Source organism: Epinephelus fuscoguttatus, linkage group LG3 (assembly GCF_011397635.1).
Source record: "Epinephelus fuscoguttatus linkage group LG3, E.fuscoguttatus.final_Chr_v1".
In the NCBI taxonomy this organism is placed as follows: domain Eukaryota; kingdom Metazoa; phylum Chordata; class Actinopteri; order Perciformes; family Serranidae; genus Epinephelus; species Epinephelus fuscoguttatus.
The window spans coordinates 9516573-9534357 of record NC_064754.1 but is presented as its reverse complement, the minus strand read 5'-3'; the positions used below and the strand labels follow the sequence as shown (position 1 = coordinate 9534357).

Sequence of the window (17785 nt, the reverse complement as noted above, 5' to 3'; positions counted from 1 at the left end):
TGTGTATAGTAAAGGCAGAAAAGATGAGAGACATGTTCATTACAGTTCATTACATAGTGATCAAGTCCCGGATGTCACCGAGACAGGAAAGAGAAACGACAATAAACGATAAAAAAAAAATAAAATAAAATTGAAAACAAAATTTAAATAAGGTTCTCCCCTAAAGATATTGAAGTGAAAACTCAACAACACAATTTACTTATCTTTTAAAATCAAATTTGTAGACTTTTTATCTTTCTGTACTGAGCTGTATATTTCTATAGTTGGTATGAAGCAGGATATTTCTATGGCGGTTCCTGCATTGATACCCCCGAGAGCCAAACTGATGTTCAGTTCTCGGGAGGAGACATGGCTGGCAACAGTTTCTAGTTCAACTCTTTCTCTTTTTTTTTTGTCTTTTTTTCTGGTTTTAATGCAAAGCAATGACACCACACTAATCTGTCAGCATAAGAGCAAGTTTTCCCTTGAGCGTCCGACTGTAAACTGGGAAAATTGAACAGTGCACGTAGGTAGTCCCAGATCTGGAATCTGGTCCTCATTTTATACTCAACCGACTGTACCTCCGATTAGAGAGACAGATACAGAATCCAAGGCAGAGTGACAAGTGCTATATCTTCAACAATGACGGGTGATGGAGATTTAAAACAAAAAATACAACTACCACAATGAGGTCTAGAGCATGTTAACTGAAAAGAACACAAAATGCGAAAATTTGACTCTTAAAAATTGTGTGGAAGGGGTAATTTGTTGATTTTTTTTTTTTTTAATATTCTATTTTCAAATTCTGATTCTTGACTTTAGATTTGGACTTTAAGATCGTTTCCAATGTGAGTTCATAAAAAAAGTTTCAGATTCCTTAATTGTTCCTAAGATCTAATGCGGTAAAGAGAATAAGCGCTATAAGGACATAAACATTTGAATTGTAGAGACACCTGGTCAACCCCACACCCCACCCCGCTACCCTTACCCTCCGACACCCACCCAAAACCCCCTACCCTCACCCGAAATCTGTCTGGCTTAACTAAAACCCACTCTGGTCTCCAAGTGGCTGCTGGCTACACTGCTGCCTGACTGACACAGAAGAAACATAATTCTGTGCTACTTACAAAACAAAAACTGCAAACTTTTAATTTTCAAAGAAAATAAACACTCTGGAAAATTAAGAGCTTTACGTTGGTTAAAACAACTCGTCGGACTACGCTCTCAGTGTGGTACACACGTACCAGAAAAACATAAACACCTAGACCAAAAACTCTACACGCCTACTCCTTTTTTAGCATGTAACATGCCAGTAAACAGAATCATAATCTGGAGAATAATATACATGAGTCAGGCAGATAAATGATTTACCAGAGGTACACATAATCTTTTTTTTTTCTTTTTTGTTTCAGCTGGTTCCTTATGCTCTGCTAAGTCACAAAACGACAGGGTTGTGCAGGTGCTTGATGCAAGGACCTGCTTATTCCATATGTGCACAAAAATGTCCTGTAATCTTCTACAGCTGAAACTCCGAGCTTATAGCAAAAAGGAGGATTAACTAATGCAGGTAAAATATCCAAGGCACTCTTTGTTGTCATTTCACACCATACTGTTAATTTCATTGCTGTTTGTCAAAGAAATATTTCATGGCGCTAGTGCCTAGCATCTCATAGGCAGCCCAATTTCTATATATTTATATATATATCTTATCTCAATCTTGCATGGAAAATCTTTCACAAAGATCAGTTTTAAGTGTGACCCTGCTTGTCTGGATGTTTTGATAATATGACACCGTCCACTATGTTTGAACACAAAACTGTACATGATATGTAAAACAGTATGTACTGTATGCAGCATGGGTTCTCATAACTAACTTTTTTTTTTCATGTTGAAGAAATCAAACATATCAACAGCAACACATGTACAACCAAACCCACCAGCCGAGGACAATTTTCTCTCTAAGTAGCCAAAACACACCGAGCATGCTGTCCAGTTACAAAAAATACAAAACGTGTAAATTATTGCACAATAGAAAGGCTCAAAAAGTTTTGCGTTTGATGCAATAGTATTGCCCCAATGATGGATCATGCATTCAGCTTTTTCCAGTCGGGGATGATAACAGGGCTGTACCGTGTACTGGTGTCTAACCCTGTTGTCCTTTCCCCTCACTTATTGGCTAGTTAGCCAGGGTTGCTTTTTAGCCAGGGGAGCTGAAAGAGAGAGAGCTGCCAGCATGCTGCTCTTTGCCTACTCAGTCTTAATGTCATTAGCCAGAGGGCGGTCGCTGTGCCACTTCTTCATGTGTTTCTCCAGAGTGCTGTATACACTGAAAGGCATGTGGCAGATTTCACATTTGTACACGTCTTTGCCCATCTGTCCATGGGTCTTCATGTGGCGGGTGAGCTTTGAGCTCTGGGCGCACGCATAGCTGCAGAGCTCACACTTGTAGGGCCGCTCTCCAGTGTGACTGCGTCGGTGCACTGTCAAGTTGCTGCAGTTCTTGAACACCTTGCCGCAAAACTCACAGGTGTCACTGCGGCGGCCGTCCTTAGAGCTCGGCCTGCCGTTCCCGCTGCCGCCATGGGGAGTGCTGGCCCCGCTGCCGGTGCCGCTGCGTCCTGAGGCGGCCCGTTCCCCGTCCAGCTCGCCGGGCGGAGTGGAGAAGCGCAAGCTGCCATTTTCCGACGAGTGCTCAGATGAGGAGGCGAAGGGCGATTGTCTGGAGTCCCCACCTGTGAAGTTGATGAATGGGTCCTTGAGTTGTCGTGAGGCAGCGTAGCCAGCTAGCCACTGGGAGTAGACGTTCTCCGTGTTTGGGATAGTGGGCGTGGGGGGGTCAAGGTCCTTCTCCACCTTGATGCGCTTGGAGATGGGACTGAGGGAGCCGGGGCTGACCCCTCCACTCAGCAGCTTCCTGGACAAGCTGTCAGTGGATATAGGTCCCAGGCCATTGATGGTAGTGGTGGTTCCATCATCTGCTCGGTCTGACTCCATGGCCGAGTCCTCGTCGCCAGGCTCCTGGGACGAGCTCCGGCGGTGAGGGTGCAAGGCCTCACTGTTCTGGTGGTGGCGGGCCCCCTCTAGTCGCAGGCTAAAACGATAGTCATTCCTTCCCTCTTCTTCTTCCACTCCAGGCTTAGTCTCAATTTCCTCCTCCTCCCCCTCCTCCTCTTCTTCTTCCTCTTCTTCCTCCTCATCTTCTTCCTCCTCTTCCTCCTCCTCCTCTTCCTCCTCCTCTTCTCCGTTTTCTGGCATCAGGCCATTGTTCTCACTCTTGAACTTGGCCACCACTGACTTGAGAGCATCTGTTGCGCTGCCCATCAGATCACTGGTACCGGGTTCAGGGGAGCTTGCAGTTGAGAGGCCGTCATCTGACTTGGCATTAAGCACCGAGGACTTGTTCTGACAGTGCGTCTTCATGTGTCGTTTCAGTTTGCTGGCCTGGGTGCAGGCATGGTTACACAGGTGACACTTGAATGGCTTCTCCCCCGTGTGGCTACGCCGGTGGACGATTAGGTTGCTCTGGAACTTGAAGGTCTTCCCGCAGAACTCACAAGACTTTGCCTTGAGAGGGGTGCCTGGCTGGGCGGCGTTGGATACGGGATTGGGGGTGGAGCGTGAGCCGGAGGGTGACTGGGAGGTGGAGAGGGGAGGTGTTGCTGAAAATGGAGGCTTTGAACCTGGCTGGAATGGCTGCAGCAGCCGTTGCATAGGGCTGGGCCTGTTAGGGGAGAGAGGCGGGGAAGCCCCGGTGGCATTCCCCGCCAACTCACGTAGACGTCTAGAGAAGTCCATTGGAGGGGCTTCTAGTGGCACTGAGTTAAGCCTCATCACTCTGTCAAACGCGCTGGGATGGTGGGTTGCCAAGGCCAGGTCATCTGGGCTGAGGTGGTGGCGCGGTGGCGGGCTGAACAGTGGTGGGGTTCGGGGGTAACGGCCCTCGCGAGGCGTGGACGCTGAATCTCGACCAGAGCCAGAGCCCGGCATCCTCAGGAGGCTGTAAGGACTGCCGTCAGCCAAGTGGACGGCATGGAGGGGAGGCTGGGAGGAGGCACAATCACCCCCCATTCCTGGAGCTGCAGCCACGCGGGGGGTGAGGGGGCTGCCAGGTTCGCTCTCCAGGTAGATGCGGAAGCCGTGGGTGTTCTGGGCATGCTGGAGCAGGAACCAGGCACTGGTGAAGGGCTGCTTACAGGTGGTGCAGGTGTAACTGCTGGGCTCATCTTTATCTGACAAAAAAAGGGACACAGAGAGAAACAACAATTTTAACTGACCTGTTAAAATGATAAAACAGACTCACTGAGTGTGCTACACACTTCAGTGATGAACGGGAGGTTTTAAAATATGTAACAAAATGTCCAATATGATCATCAACAACTGAGAGAGCGTGGTTGAATGTAGCATCACTATTTTTTTCATTTTCTAGCGCTTTCAAAATAAAACCCTGTACATCACCAATTATTTCTGGCCAGACATGACTGTGATTATTTACGAAATCTTTAAATGGCTCAATGAAATTAGATGAAAATAAATTTGTGAACAGAAAAATAAATCACCTTTCTCACTTGTGATCATTAAGCATGACTGAATCTTAACACGCTGCATTTAAAACAACGATAACGTATATGTGATAGAATATGCATTTTATAGATTTATTTTTAAACACGTATGCACTTGCAGTGGACACTTAATAGGTGTATGAATAAAACAATAATGAGAGATATCTCAGGCAGCAAATACACAATTTACACAGTTGAGAAGGCACAGGAATATTTCAAACAATAATTGACTTTCAATAGCACTTGCACACTGACCGGAGATTTGCCTGACAATGCACGCCTAATCTCGTTAAACACACTCATCTCCCCTCCAATGCCATGTTTACAGAATTAGCATGGCTAAAGTGGGACATGTATCTGATGCTGCATATTAATGCTGAATACAAATAAGAGGTCACATGTTAATAAATTGTACCAGCGTTTATCACAAAAAAACACACATTTCACAGCGCAAAGAAGCGAAGGGGAAAATTGTGTACGAGTGTTTGTGTGTGGGTGGGGAGGCTCCTATGAAAATGCATTTCATGCATTACTTTTCTATTTCTGATATTTCATGCTTTATGGATTTATTTAAATCCTCTCAGGTGAATAGAAAAGGAGAAGAAGGGGAAAGCAGAAGTGAGAGATATGCAAAATAAGAAGCATCCGCCACTTGCAAATGTGCTCCCTCTTTCATCTTTTGGCTTTCTTATCCTTTCTTCTCTTTTTTTTCTTTTTTCACTGGAGGGCATTTTTTCTGAAGTCATTTGCAGACACTGAACCCAAAACCATGGCCATACTGTGCTCGAGAGGGAAGAACAAGGGAGAGGGAGAGACAACGATAGGCCATGTGTGTCTGTGTGTGTGTGTGTGTAAGTGTGATTGCGACTATGAACGATCCCTAAGATGGTGGATGGACAGTCTTGCATGTTTTAAGCCTGCTGTGGCTGAGAGACAAAGGGGTGAAAAAGGGGCAGAAAGAGAAGACGGCTGCTGAGAGAAAAGAGGGATGTTGTGGGTGAGCAATAGACGGAGCAGATTGGTATTTTGTGGTTCTCCTTTCTATCTCATGTGTCCGCGGCCACCGTGGCCCCCTCCGAACAATCTCACTTAAAGACCAGAACACGGCATAAAATGTGCACCCAATCAAACCTCCACACAAACCTTTTTCTCTTGACTGAAAAGAGTTAGAGGGGGGGCTATACTGGTAAATTATGGATCATTACAATCTGCAAAAATTACAGTTAATTGCTGCCACCTGCAAGGGGCTTTGACCCACTATGGAATTTTTCCATCATAAAAAAGCCATTTGCCCATACACGTTTTTGCTCCCTCTCTCATAAGCACAAATAAAATGTGCCCATTACACTGACTTTGGCTATATGTATGTTTCCTGATTATGTGTGTGTTTTTATGGCTTTAAATAGAAAGCCCCATATCACTCGTAAAACGGTTGCAATAACCTGGCCTCTCCTGCTCACTTTGCTTTGATTTGCAGCCCATACACACTTCCTCAACCCTGCCTTAATGTGTGAGCAGAGAGTGCATATGCATGAAGAGGAAAATAGATGTTGTTTTTTTCTGTTTTTGTGAAGAACGAGAGAGGGAGATGGGAGGTTGGCCAGAATGTCGTCTTCTCCTCCGAGACACAGCCTTGCCGTCAGAGGAGAGAAAGCACTGAGGGATCGCGGAAGTGAAGGAAGGAGGCAGGGGAAAAAGGAAGGGAGTGAAGTAGGGAGGGAAGTGTGGCGTGAAGGGGACATTCCTAATGACAACCCGCCACGTTTCTGAAGGGCACGGCAGCCACAACACAGCACTTCAAAGCCGGTAGTCAATTCATTTTCTTATGTATCAAAAACAGCATGTCTTGTGCTATGCAATCACAAGCCCATCTATGGACATTTGACAAACTGTGCTCGTGCAAGAAGCAGCGACAATAATTGTTATTCCCATCCAGGCAGTGGACACATTGATGGGCATCAACAAGCCTGACCAAAGCATGCCCAGATTCACAACAACGGCAGAGAGGATATCTAAATAAGCTCGCAATTGTCCTTGATAGCTGTCCTCAAAGGGATGGAAGGACAGTTATTCAAAAGGAGAAAAGACATTCTGACAAGGCGTTTGACGGCCTTGAAGGGTTTTTTTTCCTGCTACTAAGAAGAGCGGAGAACTGTGCGAAGGAGGAAGGATGATCTTATAAACGAGCCTGTCCTCTAATGGAATAAAGGAGAGCTCCCTCTCGCTCTCTCCGTCTGTTTCTCTCCTTCCATTAACTCTAAGTCTGTGGAGAGTTAGGGCTGGAGAGCAGGAGAGCTGGGGCTAATGCTGGATCTCCAGGTCCCTTTGAAATAGGATCAGCAGAGAGGAGAAACCACACTGACAACCCCTTAGCTGCCATTTCATGGCAGAGGGCTGAAAGAGGGGACTTTGGGTGGGAAGAGAAGACAGAAAGCCTATAGGAGGAGTGAGAGGGGCCAGGAGGATAAGGAGCAGAAAAAGTGGAAGAACGATAATCACAAAAAAGAGAAATATAAAGAAGTAAAAGAGGCAGAGGAGCGGTGTAGAACAGTCAGAGGAAAAGAAAGGGCGGGTTAACAACTCCTTCAAAGCCATTTCAGCACATTGCAACACAAAGCAGGGGGAGGCTATTATGGTGTCTAGTGGACACAGTGCACCACTATCAGGCCGAGAATATGATCCAGGGCTCAAGCAGAAAAGCACAAGGCCGACTGACGCAAGGGCAGGGGGGAAATTATGGCGCCTTAAACAGCAGATATGGCCGCCTGTAGCTGCTGACACCACATTCACTCCGCCGTACCAGACAGCAGTGTTGACCAGACAAAGCAACACACACACACACACACACACAAGCAGTCTAGGAGGCTGAGGCATCATGTACACTTTGCTCATGCAGATTGCTCTATTGTTACCAAACCCAACCCCCAAACCCTGCCTGACACGCACTCTCTCAATCACCACGCACACAGAGGAACCATACCACCCCCTTCTCCCTTTATCCCCTCAGCCAAAACACAGCCACAAACACAAACAAACAAAACAACAGACGCCAAGACAACCGTGACCTTGACCCTGTGCTGGCAGGTTAATGATGCGTTAAAAAAAACTGTCATCAACTGTCTCTCCCCGCCTTATTTCTCAATCAAACCCACCATCCATCTACTGTCCTCAAACTTTCCAGCCATACACCCAAAAGCTTGCAGACTTTGGCTTGACCTCCACATTCTTTTTTTTGTTTTGTCCTTGACCAAGCCTGATAGTGGGCTCAGGCCATCCTGGTGTGACCACGCAGCTCTCACTGATATTGGTCATTTAGCTAATGGAGGAACGAGCTAACAGGATTAGCTCGCAGGGCCCTTCCAAAAGGAGAAGGAGGAAGAGGAAGGCGCAGAAATGCAGCGTGTCCCCGCCATTTCCCAAAGCCATCAGTTGCCCCGGGGCTCGGGAGCACTCACACACACCTGAAAAGTGATTATGCTAATAGCAGGTCTTTGCCAATATTCATAAGTGTTTATAGGTGTTGGAGTGAGTGCCTTGGGAAGACGGAGGGTTGTCAATACAGTGCCTCTTAAGTGTGCCTCAGCCATAACTGGCGTTAATGTGATTACTACTCTGTTTATGTCATTAGGGTATTCACAGTCAGGGATTGGACAGGGGTGAAGGGGGAAGCAGGAGAGGACAGGTTGAGGAAGAAGGTGGGGAATTAGTGGAGAATCCGAGGCACCCATTAGAGCTCTTCTTCAGTGTCGTGCATTTTCTTAATTTGTCTGTTGTATATGACTTTCACCTGAATTGAAGGTCTGAGTGGAAAATAATTGTTAAACTAGTAAACTAAAATCACTTGTCGGGGGTTTAAGTGTGTGAGAGCAGCACTTTAGAACAGTTATTTTTGCATTTAAATTGTCAAAAGTTGTGGATAGCACTGTTTTCGTCACCCCTCTGTTGAGGCACCTTGCACACTGATCCAATACTAGAAGCTGGAGCAAGAAACACTGGAGTCCAATGATTGCCAAAGAAAGAATCATCACTCTTGCTCCACAAGAATTCAATGCAGGTGGCTATTACGATCTCCATGCAACCCCGCCTATATTTAAGAACACTGTCTGTGGTGGAAAGGCTAAACACATCTAGGGTTTAGGTGCACGTATGGCTTATGTACCGGGCACCATATGAAAAGTGTCTGGTGGAACTGCAGCCTTTATTTCATTGCATTCATTGGTGTCTCGTGTTATCACCCCGAGATGTTTCATCAGTCCCTGCAACCATCTTGTGTTTGCAAAAATACCTGATAGAGCAGCTGGCTGGCCCTGACCTTCCTCCTTACTTCTCTACCTCTCTCTGTTTGCCTGTGTTTCTCTGCCACAGCCTCTCACACACACACACGGGGCTCTCACACACTCACTTCTTTGTCCCGGGCCAGACTCGTTGTGGTGCGCTCAGCCACTGGCCACAGACAAAAGGCTTGTTTGACCAACACTTGTTCCTGAGACAAAGCCGGATGCAGGAAATACGGTTTACTAAACAGAAAGCCAGCCGGGGAACAGAACAGGCCTAAATCCTCAGCCTTTTACAAGTCCGATGTGGACCGGGGGCCTGCAACGCTGGCTGGTGTTGGTGCCACACATCACACAATTGGAAGAAGCTGACCACTAACCACTAAACACATGGAGAGAAGTGAAAAAAGAAGCAGAAAGAGGCAGTAAGAAAAAGAACGAGAGAGCTAAGGGAGAGGGGACAGAGAGAGGTAGACTGGGTAAAGAAAAGCCGAGCTGGCATGAACAAGCAAGACGGGGGAGGAGGCAGATCTCCAGATAAAGATGCATGGTGGTCTTTGAGGGCCTGTGCCCAGTATAAAGTAATCTGCTGGCTGTGGCTTTGTCTCCAATCAGACTTTCACACTTCTTACCTTTCCTCTCCCCTTCTCCTTCTCCTGAAAGTTGATAAGAGCAACAGTGGAACTGAGGCGTCTCTCTCAGCCACTAAGAAACCATTATGGACAGATGGCACCCACACAGGGGCCAATGAATGCATGCACCATACACAATAGATGAATGTGTGTGTGTGTGAAGACAGCGTGTTTTTAATATGCATGTGCTTTTGCATGCATGTGAGTTTTTAATGGGCATGCATGCTCATTGTTAGCGAGTGACCACATGACTGTATGCATGTATTAATGTGTGTGTGTGTGTGTGTGTGTGTGTGTGTGTGTGTGTGTGTGTGTGTGTGTGTGTGTGTGTGGACATTAGTATGTAATACACTTGCTACAATCATTTCAAAATTAGCATCGCTCTGCGCTGTCTGTTTCCCCGCGTAACCCTACTCCCTTTCATCTTTTCTCGGTTGAACTGCATTTGAACTGACCATCCACCCACCCATTCGTCTGTCCGTCCGTCCATCTCTCTATCCTTCCATCTACCCATCCGCTCCGACTAAGCCCAGCTGGACAGCTTCGTGCTCAGGAGCGGCTCGGTCCGGCAGACCTTATAATAGCCCGGGCCGGCCGTGTCTCTGATGCAGATCATTATTTGCTCTCTGCTTACCAGTGACGGTGGGAGGCCGTACGCTGTTGTTTCTCATCCCAGCTCTAATGGTACAGTGAAAAGACCTCTGGGCTTCTAAGCTTAACCAGTCTAATTAAATGGACCATCGCTTATGTAAGCATCCGCAGAGATTATTTATTGAGTTGGGATCCGCTTCACAGGATCAAACCGCCGTCAACAAAAGCCAACGCTCGACGGAGAAGGTATTAAATAAAGGAGTGGAATCAAAGAAAACTGCAAACTGCCAAGTGTCAGTTTAAGCACACATATCCAGGTACATAAGAAGACTTAATCAAGCAGGAGTATTTTTGGACTCGGGCAATATCCCAGATGGGCGAGGAGTCTCTGAGCACTTCAGAGGGGAAATGTGAAAAGTGTTCTGTCAAAGAAAAGATATGTCTCAATAAACTGCAGCTTAACGGGGGGAGGAGAGAGTAAAATAGGCTAATGGAAAATATAACAAAAAAAATAATAGAATTCAACAGAATACAATAGCACAGAAATCTCTGCCTTCTTTACTTTCAAAATACAGGCTGCAACATTCAGATGAGAGCGTCCGCTGTCTTTCCTTACATGCATCATCCCTGTTTGAAGTGTACAGACATGAGGCCAGCAGCCTGAGCTTCACTATCTCTGCATAGCTCAGCTTATGACAGGCTGGCGTCCCCGCAGAAAGGATGGAGGGGGACCAGGGAGGTCGACTAGCTGCACATTTCTGCATAAATCTCCAGATAGATAGCATCAGGAGAAGAGAAACAGGGGAGGGAGGCAGGCAAGCAGCGGAGGATGATAAGGCCCCCGGGGCAGGGCATTCGACACTGTCAAAACTGTTTCGTCTCCGGCTATTGGACGAGTGGAGCGCGTTATGAGCCTGCATACCATTTGCCAGGACGCGATTCGGCTTCACCGGAGCATACAGGGCCCTGTATCTGACCTCCGTGCTTTTCCCCCTCTTCAGTCTTCACAGACACGCAGGGAGCTGGACAGAGCAGCACAAACGCCGCATGGAAAAAGACTATAAAGATTTGATGTGAACACATAACAGTCACATTACAGTACAGCTCTGATAACAGCTTCAGTGGTGAATATTCTGAGCAACATGAGGCACTGACTAAATCATGAGAAGCCGACATGTCAGTTGCCGTTATATTGTCACAAAAAACAAACAGCTACAACATAGCAAACTGAACGGGCGACGTGCAGTCAAATCAACTGACAGTTAACAGGAAAAGCATTAAAAACCACCAAAGTTGTGCCTTCAAATACATAGATACAAATAAAGAAAATTATAAACATAAACTGCAGACTGTCAGGTTTAAGTTGAGGAGAAAAATAGTCTGGTTTTATCCTTGTTTTCCTTGGTGGACCCACATTTAGAGAATACAAAAAAAAAGATTTTTCTTTCATGTACTTCATTTATTCCCCACAGCTTCAGCCAGGACAGAGCACCCTTGGATTGAGCATGAATTAACTACCTTGCTCAAAGACACTTCAGCAGGCATGCCTCCCCTTTTTGGCGAGTGAAGTGCGATACAGATTTTCATATCCTCTACTGCATAAAAGAGTCTTTCCTTCCTGTAAAACTGTCTGTCACCATCTGCATGAAGCACTCCTGCAAAAACCGAGTGTCTACAGGTATCAAGAGTGTCGATTTAAGACCTTTTCAAGATAATGTTTCACAACATTTGACCGTGACAAATGGACAAATCATCTTTTTCTTATTCAAGTATAAAGCTACGTGGTATATATGTGGTCCCCCACAGCAGTAGGTTTTATGTAGGAATATAAGGTTATCAGAGTGAGTCAGCATAGTCTATATTTTGCCAACAGATGAGTGTAAGTATACAGTGAAAAGACAATATTAGGTTCAGTGGTGGGTTTTGAAGACTTGTAACATCAGAAATGTGGACTTCCACGCAGGAGAGCCTGACTCATTTAGATAAAAAGAAATTAAAATATGGGTAAATGAAATTGGATCATGTTTGCTGGCAATTTAGACCTCACAAATTCAAATTAAAGCCCCAACCTCACCTGAGCATGGTGAGAGTACACGCACTAGTGGGTCATAAATGATGATTGAGAGGGATTACTTCTTTATGAGTCGGTGCATTGTCTTTTAAAAATTGAATTTAAGACATTTTAAGACTTTTTAAGGACCTGCAGACACCCTAATAAACGAAGCGTTTCTGAAGTGAGAGACTGCTCCTCATAAAATGATGGGGTTTCTGTTATTTTGTCCACCTGCTGTGTGTTTAACCACTAGCAAGCAGGTAAAGACTACAGCTTGATACAAATATGTTGCTGTATATAAGATATTAGGAGGTAGGGGCAAAACATAAAAGTAGAGAAGAAATAGAAATTAAGTTAGGAGGCACCCGTGAGCCCACTGTGCTGTATGACTGAGGCAGTGTTGAAAGAGAGGGGAGGGGTGTGAGAGCAAGTGGGCAAGACAGATAGAAAGAGAAAGAGAGCGCAAGTGAGTGAAGAAAAGTTGAAGAGGAAGAGTGGGCAGCGAGGGTTAGAGACTTCGCCTGATCTACAGGCACAGACCTGCAGTCAGGGTATCTCTGAGCTCATGGAAGTCCGGACACACACACACACACACACACACACACAGAGTCTGTCTGGACTGAGTAAACACTTCAGCCTGTCTGGAGGATAGAGTCATTCCCTCTCCCTCTCGCTCCGTCCCTCACGCAGCCAGCATGCTCCCTTGTTACTCCTCCTTCCATCACGCTATTTCCTTAACACGCTCTGATGACAGCACTGAGAGAGGTTAAAGTGGGTCTGTCTTTCACAATCACACACACACACACACACACAGACCCCCACACACACGAACACTCCCTCACCTTTTTCCTTTTGCCTCTGAAACACTCACACACACACACACACACACATACACACACACATACTTTCTCTAAATCTGTCTTTTCCAAAGCTGAAAGGCATACTACCTTAACACCTGTGCCACGATACACCTCTCATCCTCTCCACCCACTCATTTAGTGCCAGGCAGATCTCAAAATTTATCAGGCCAGTGTGTACAAGCCTTTTTTCTCTCCTCCTACCTCTACCTTTGCCTGAGGTGCTCCGTCACTGTAAATAATATTTCCAGAGAAAGAGAGACACACAGAAGGGCCAAAGGAAAACGTAAGAGAGGTGCAAGATATTCATCATTATCATAATCTCTGTGGGACGGAGTCGAAAGTGGAGTTTGAGGGTTTTGTGTGTTATGGTTTGGGGTTCCAGATGCACCTGGATTGCAGGTGAAATACCACATTTCCCTGACCTGGTGCTCAAGCGCAGGAAGCACAAAGTTACCACCAGTGTTGACCTCAGTTGTTTGTTCCTAAACAAGCTCGCAGAAGCCCCAGAAGCGCTAAAGCATGGGCCATCATTTAGCCAGTGAACAAGGGCTGTTTTAAACATGCAGTTATTTTTCACCCTGCCCTACCACCTCAGGGTGAGAGGACCAGGGCATGTGAGCTTGGGCCAACCATAGCAGTTCGTTATGCATACGGGCCTCAAGGCATTGTGGAGGGACATGGCACTTTAAAAACAAGAGGGCCAGTGTGTTGGAGTGTCCCGTGGCCCGGAGCTGTGGAGGCTGAGGGTTTAACACGCGTCCCATCTGCTGTGTGTGACTGTGCACACGGTGGTCGAGTGGTTAAGGGAGCATCAATAGCCGGACTCTTTAGATCGAGGGGTATCTCGGGGTCAGATGTAGCTCGCAAATCCAATTTCCTTAGAAACGGAGGAGTGGGAAGTGGGGAAAGATATGCTTGTACATGTGGTGACCGCAGAACTGAAGTCCGGACTTTGGATGAAAACTGATTATATCACAAGTTCAGTGTGTGTATTTTTTATGTCGGTACAGCATCGCAAGTTAAATTCACTGCAAAGTCATAACAAGTAAGGTCTAGGACATGAAGTTCCCTGATCCTGTAATAAGGACACGGCCACTAACAGCAAGACCTCAATGCCCCTGCCCACCATCATCCATTCATCCAACCCTCCATTCCCTGTTCCATTATTAATTCATCTGGAAGAAAACAGTGCTGGGCCACTTCTCAACTCAGGCGCTTTCCAAATCCTGATTAAAATTGCAAAATGGCCTCCTGTTCAGCCCTAATTCAGCCCCTTCAAGACATTCTGACAGAAGCAGGAAGAGACGTGGCAGAGCGAGGAAGTGGTCAGATATCCGAAGTGACCTACAAATGTTTCCTTCAGCACGCTCCTGCTCGATGCTAGAACTGGACACTGATATTCTTTTTCAGTGACAAGTAGGTCTTTCTGTCACATTCAGTGTCATGGACAGAATGGCAAACAGCTTAGCTAATAGTAGAAAGCAGCATGAAGCCCAGTGAAAATGTTGTTACTTCTATTTTATATCTCTTACTTCTTCAGTCTTTCTCTCAAATTCTGTGCCGAATGATGTTCAAACACTGCTAAGACAGAGATGGACAGGATTTTGTGGCGGCCTGTCGTCACATTGTGCTGGCAAATGGGCTAAAATTAGCGCATCCATCCAGGTGTCATATTTCCATTACTGCCGATTGAAGCTGATCAGAGCTGGAGCCAATTAACACCTGTAACTACTGCAGAGTCATTTGTCCTGGGAGTGCCAATTGTAACCTTTCCTACTGAATACAAAAGGCAAATGTTAACGTGTGTTAGTGGGTGTTTTGTGCAGTTTAAAAGAGGCTTAAAACTGCTACCCTGAAGGCCTGATGCCAACCAGGGCCACACCTTTATGACATGCTGTTTTGGACAAATGCCCCAAACAAATCAAATGAGTCAAGGTGAGATCGTACATTACAGGGCACGATATATTTTTCCCCAATGACACAAGTCCATGCCAGAGAAAAGACTGTACTGGTTTGAACAGGAATGAATGCAGCCAGTTAATACCTACATGTAACGTTTACCATCAATAACAGTTCATAAGATGGATGGGCCATATGCTTGGCAATGGCAGGCCACGCTCCACACAATTCTTCATCTCCGAGGCTCCCCGTACCAGATTCCTGCCTACTAATTGAAGACATGTGGTCTGATCAGCCGCCACAGCAATGCAACAGAGGCTGGTAAAATGGTGGACAATAGGACCTAGCGTGGCCCAGAGAGTTAACACCCAGAGCTGTATTTCTCTGTGCTCCAACAGAAGGCAAAATCTGCATTTACATCAGTGATACGTTATGGCACTGTGAGAATCATTTAAAATAATGTTTAACACAGCTACCTGTGTCTTTTCAGTTACATCCTGTGCACACCCACACTGTCACCGGCCTGTTAAAAATACAGCATGTGGACCCTTCCGCTTGTTCTCCCTAGAGGTGTGTCGGGAACATGCATAGGTCCAAGCAGTAGCGAGCGTGATATTAATTAAGGTAGCCAACCTGTAGGTTCCTTTGTGCCCAGCTGTAGAGCATAAATCAGGCTTTTAACGAGGCTAGGGCCCTAAGATCTCAAACCGTGCTGGAATGCTACCTGCACAGCCATGCCAAAAATCTGTCTGGGTCTAGGGCTCCTATAGATCACTATGTTTATAAGGGGGGCTATAGCGACCTACCCTGGGGAGGGAAGGAGGGAGGGCGGAGCAGAGGAGCAGAAAAAGGAGGGTGGCAAAAAGGGGGGCAAGAGCTATTTCTATTGGGTCATCAGGTTTAAGTAAACCTGTGTGGTGTTGCTGTGTAAGTGTGCAAGTATGTGTTGCATGTGCGCATATGTGCTGCACCACAACAAACTCTCTTGTTTTTTATGAGGACTGTTTATAAGAGGCAAAGGAGAAATAACAAGACAGACGGAGCTAATAAGAGACAGAGATAAAGACTCGAGACTGAGACGGAGGACGGCAATAACAGGTACAAAAGCAACAGTTGAGGAATCAGCAAAAACAATAAATTCCTCTTCTCTCCCTCTAGACATGCATGTCTTTGAGAAATGTTAAATTGAGCTTTTTGACCTCAGAGAGAGTTGATGAACAGGATATGTGCAGAAAGCCGTGTGCCTTTGGTGACAGAAGGATTTATTCGCAGACAGCTGCAGGACAGGACACACATATGTAAAGACTGACTGACTGACTGGTTGAATGGCAGACTGAGTCCACCTTCAAGCCATTGTTTCTGCACAGAAAGGGTCCATGAACCCAGACATTCCACGACAGGCAGTGGCAAGAAACACAGCCAATACACAGGCATGATGCAACTATGCACACTCACCAGAGCATATCATGTATCTGCACAAAGGGGTCAGAGCTCTTGCTAAAGCAATGTGTTCAACTGTACTGTAGTTTATTGTCATACGCATTTAATAGTGCAACAGCACGTTCAATTGCAGTGCCTGCAGTTCTGGAAAGCTTACCAGCTAACCAACCGTATATAAATAAGGCGGCGTGGAAGTGCGGAAATTTGGATTAATGGCTGATGAGGGGATGGGTAGAGCTGGTTTCTCTGACTGCAGCACCACCTGAGATTTATGGGCCAGATGTTTGTGCCATTGCTTCTCTAACAGACTATAAAACTTCATTTACAGAAGTGGAGTCTGGATGTAAGGCGTCACCGATGTGCAACAATTTTGCTGCGCTGATGCAAATATCAACATCAAATGATTAAAAAATGTAATTAACAAACGGCTTTAATTATCGGGGATTCTCGTGCGCTCTCGCAGTCTCTGTCTCTCTCTCTTCTTCCCTATTTTTCTTTCTCTCTCTCCTATCACTTATACAATGACAGCCCTGACAGGAATGTTACTCCCCTCCCTGCCAACATGAACTCAGGTTCTCAAGATTCACCCTGTCATTTTGAGAGGGGCTGACAACCTCTGACTGACGCGGAGGTCGCGGGGGCATCGACCCCGGCGGACTGCTTGTGTTGCATTCCGAGAAATGAACTTTGTGGACTTGCGCAAGTTCAAACTGTAAAGATCCTGTACTCATTCCATACGTGTCCAGCTGATAGGGCCCGCAGACAATCCCATCTCATGTCCCTTTGACACGGCCGTACAGAAGAATAAAGGCATTAAAAAAAAAAAGATGTTTGCTCTTAAAACACATGGCCTTTATTGCTCTCGTCCGGTTTCATCACCTTTGTGGTGCACAGAGGGGTAGCTGATGAAAAGAGAAATTAAGGGCAGTGAAAGAACAAGGATATTATCTGAAGAGGAAGGGGTGTAGTTGAAGGGTGTCAAGAACGGTGTAAAAAGCCGTGGAGAGGAGAAGAAGAGAAAAAACAAAAGATTGGTGGACAGCTTTACACTGCAGCACCCCATTCTAGATTACATTAGTGGCAGCTGCATCCTTTGTGTGGTTTTTATGGCCTGGCCCCAAGAAAAAGCTGCTAAAATTTCATTTAATCTGCTGCAGAAACTCAAGTGTCTGTCAGCCACTCAAACAAGGGGGCCTACAAGCACCGTGCTCTCGGATAACTAAGGCAAAATAACGCTAATAATATCTCTCTCCGTGGCCATACAGGCAGACATTTTGTGTAACCAAAGAGGACTTGCCTGTGCCGCCGGTGCATGGGAAACTGGCCCGCACTCCCAGTCCAGGGGCAGGCCCTTAATGGCGGGTGAGGGAGCCAGACAACATCCCCCTTCTTCCCTCCTTCTCTCTCCCCTCTTTATCTCCACCTCCTGTTCATCCTTCCAAGTCATTAGCTTATGTTAATCGCTAAAACTACCAAGGGTGACCCCCAATTTCATTTA

At 46.1% G+C, this 17785-nt stretch overlaps 1 protein-coding gene across 1 annotated transcript in view; it reads right to left on the bottom strand.

The window, feature by feature from the left end:
- Positions 1-1001: 1001 nt before the first annotated feature.
- Positions 1002-17785, bottom strand: part of LOC125885954 (B-cell lymphoma/leukemia 11A-like) — a 37721-nt gene continuing 20937 nt past the window's right edge. The window contains exon 3 of the mRNA XM_049571825.1: positions 1002-4208. Coding sequence (XP_049427782.1) covers positions 2227-4208 — 1982 coding nt within the window. The 3' untranslated portion in view covers positions 1002-2226. The remainder of the gene's footprint in view (positions 4209-17785) is intronic.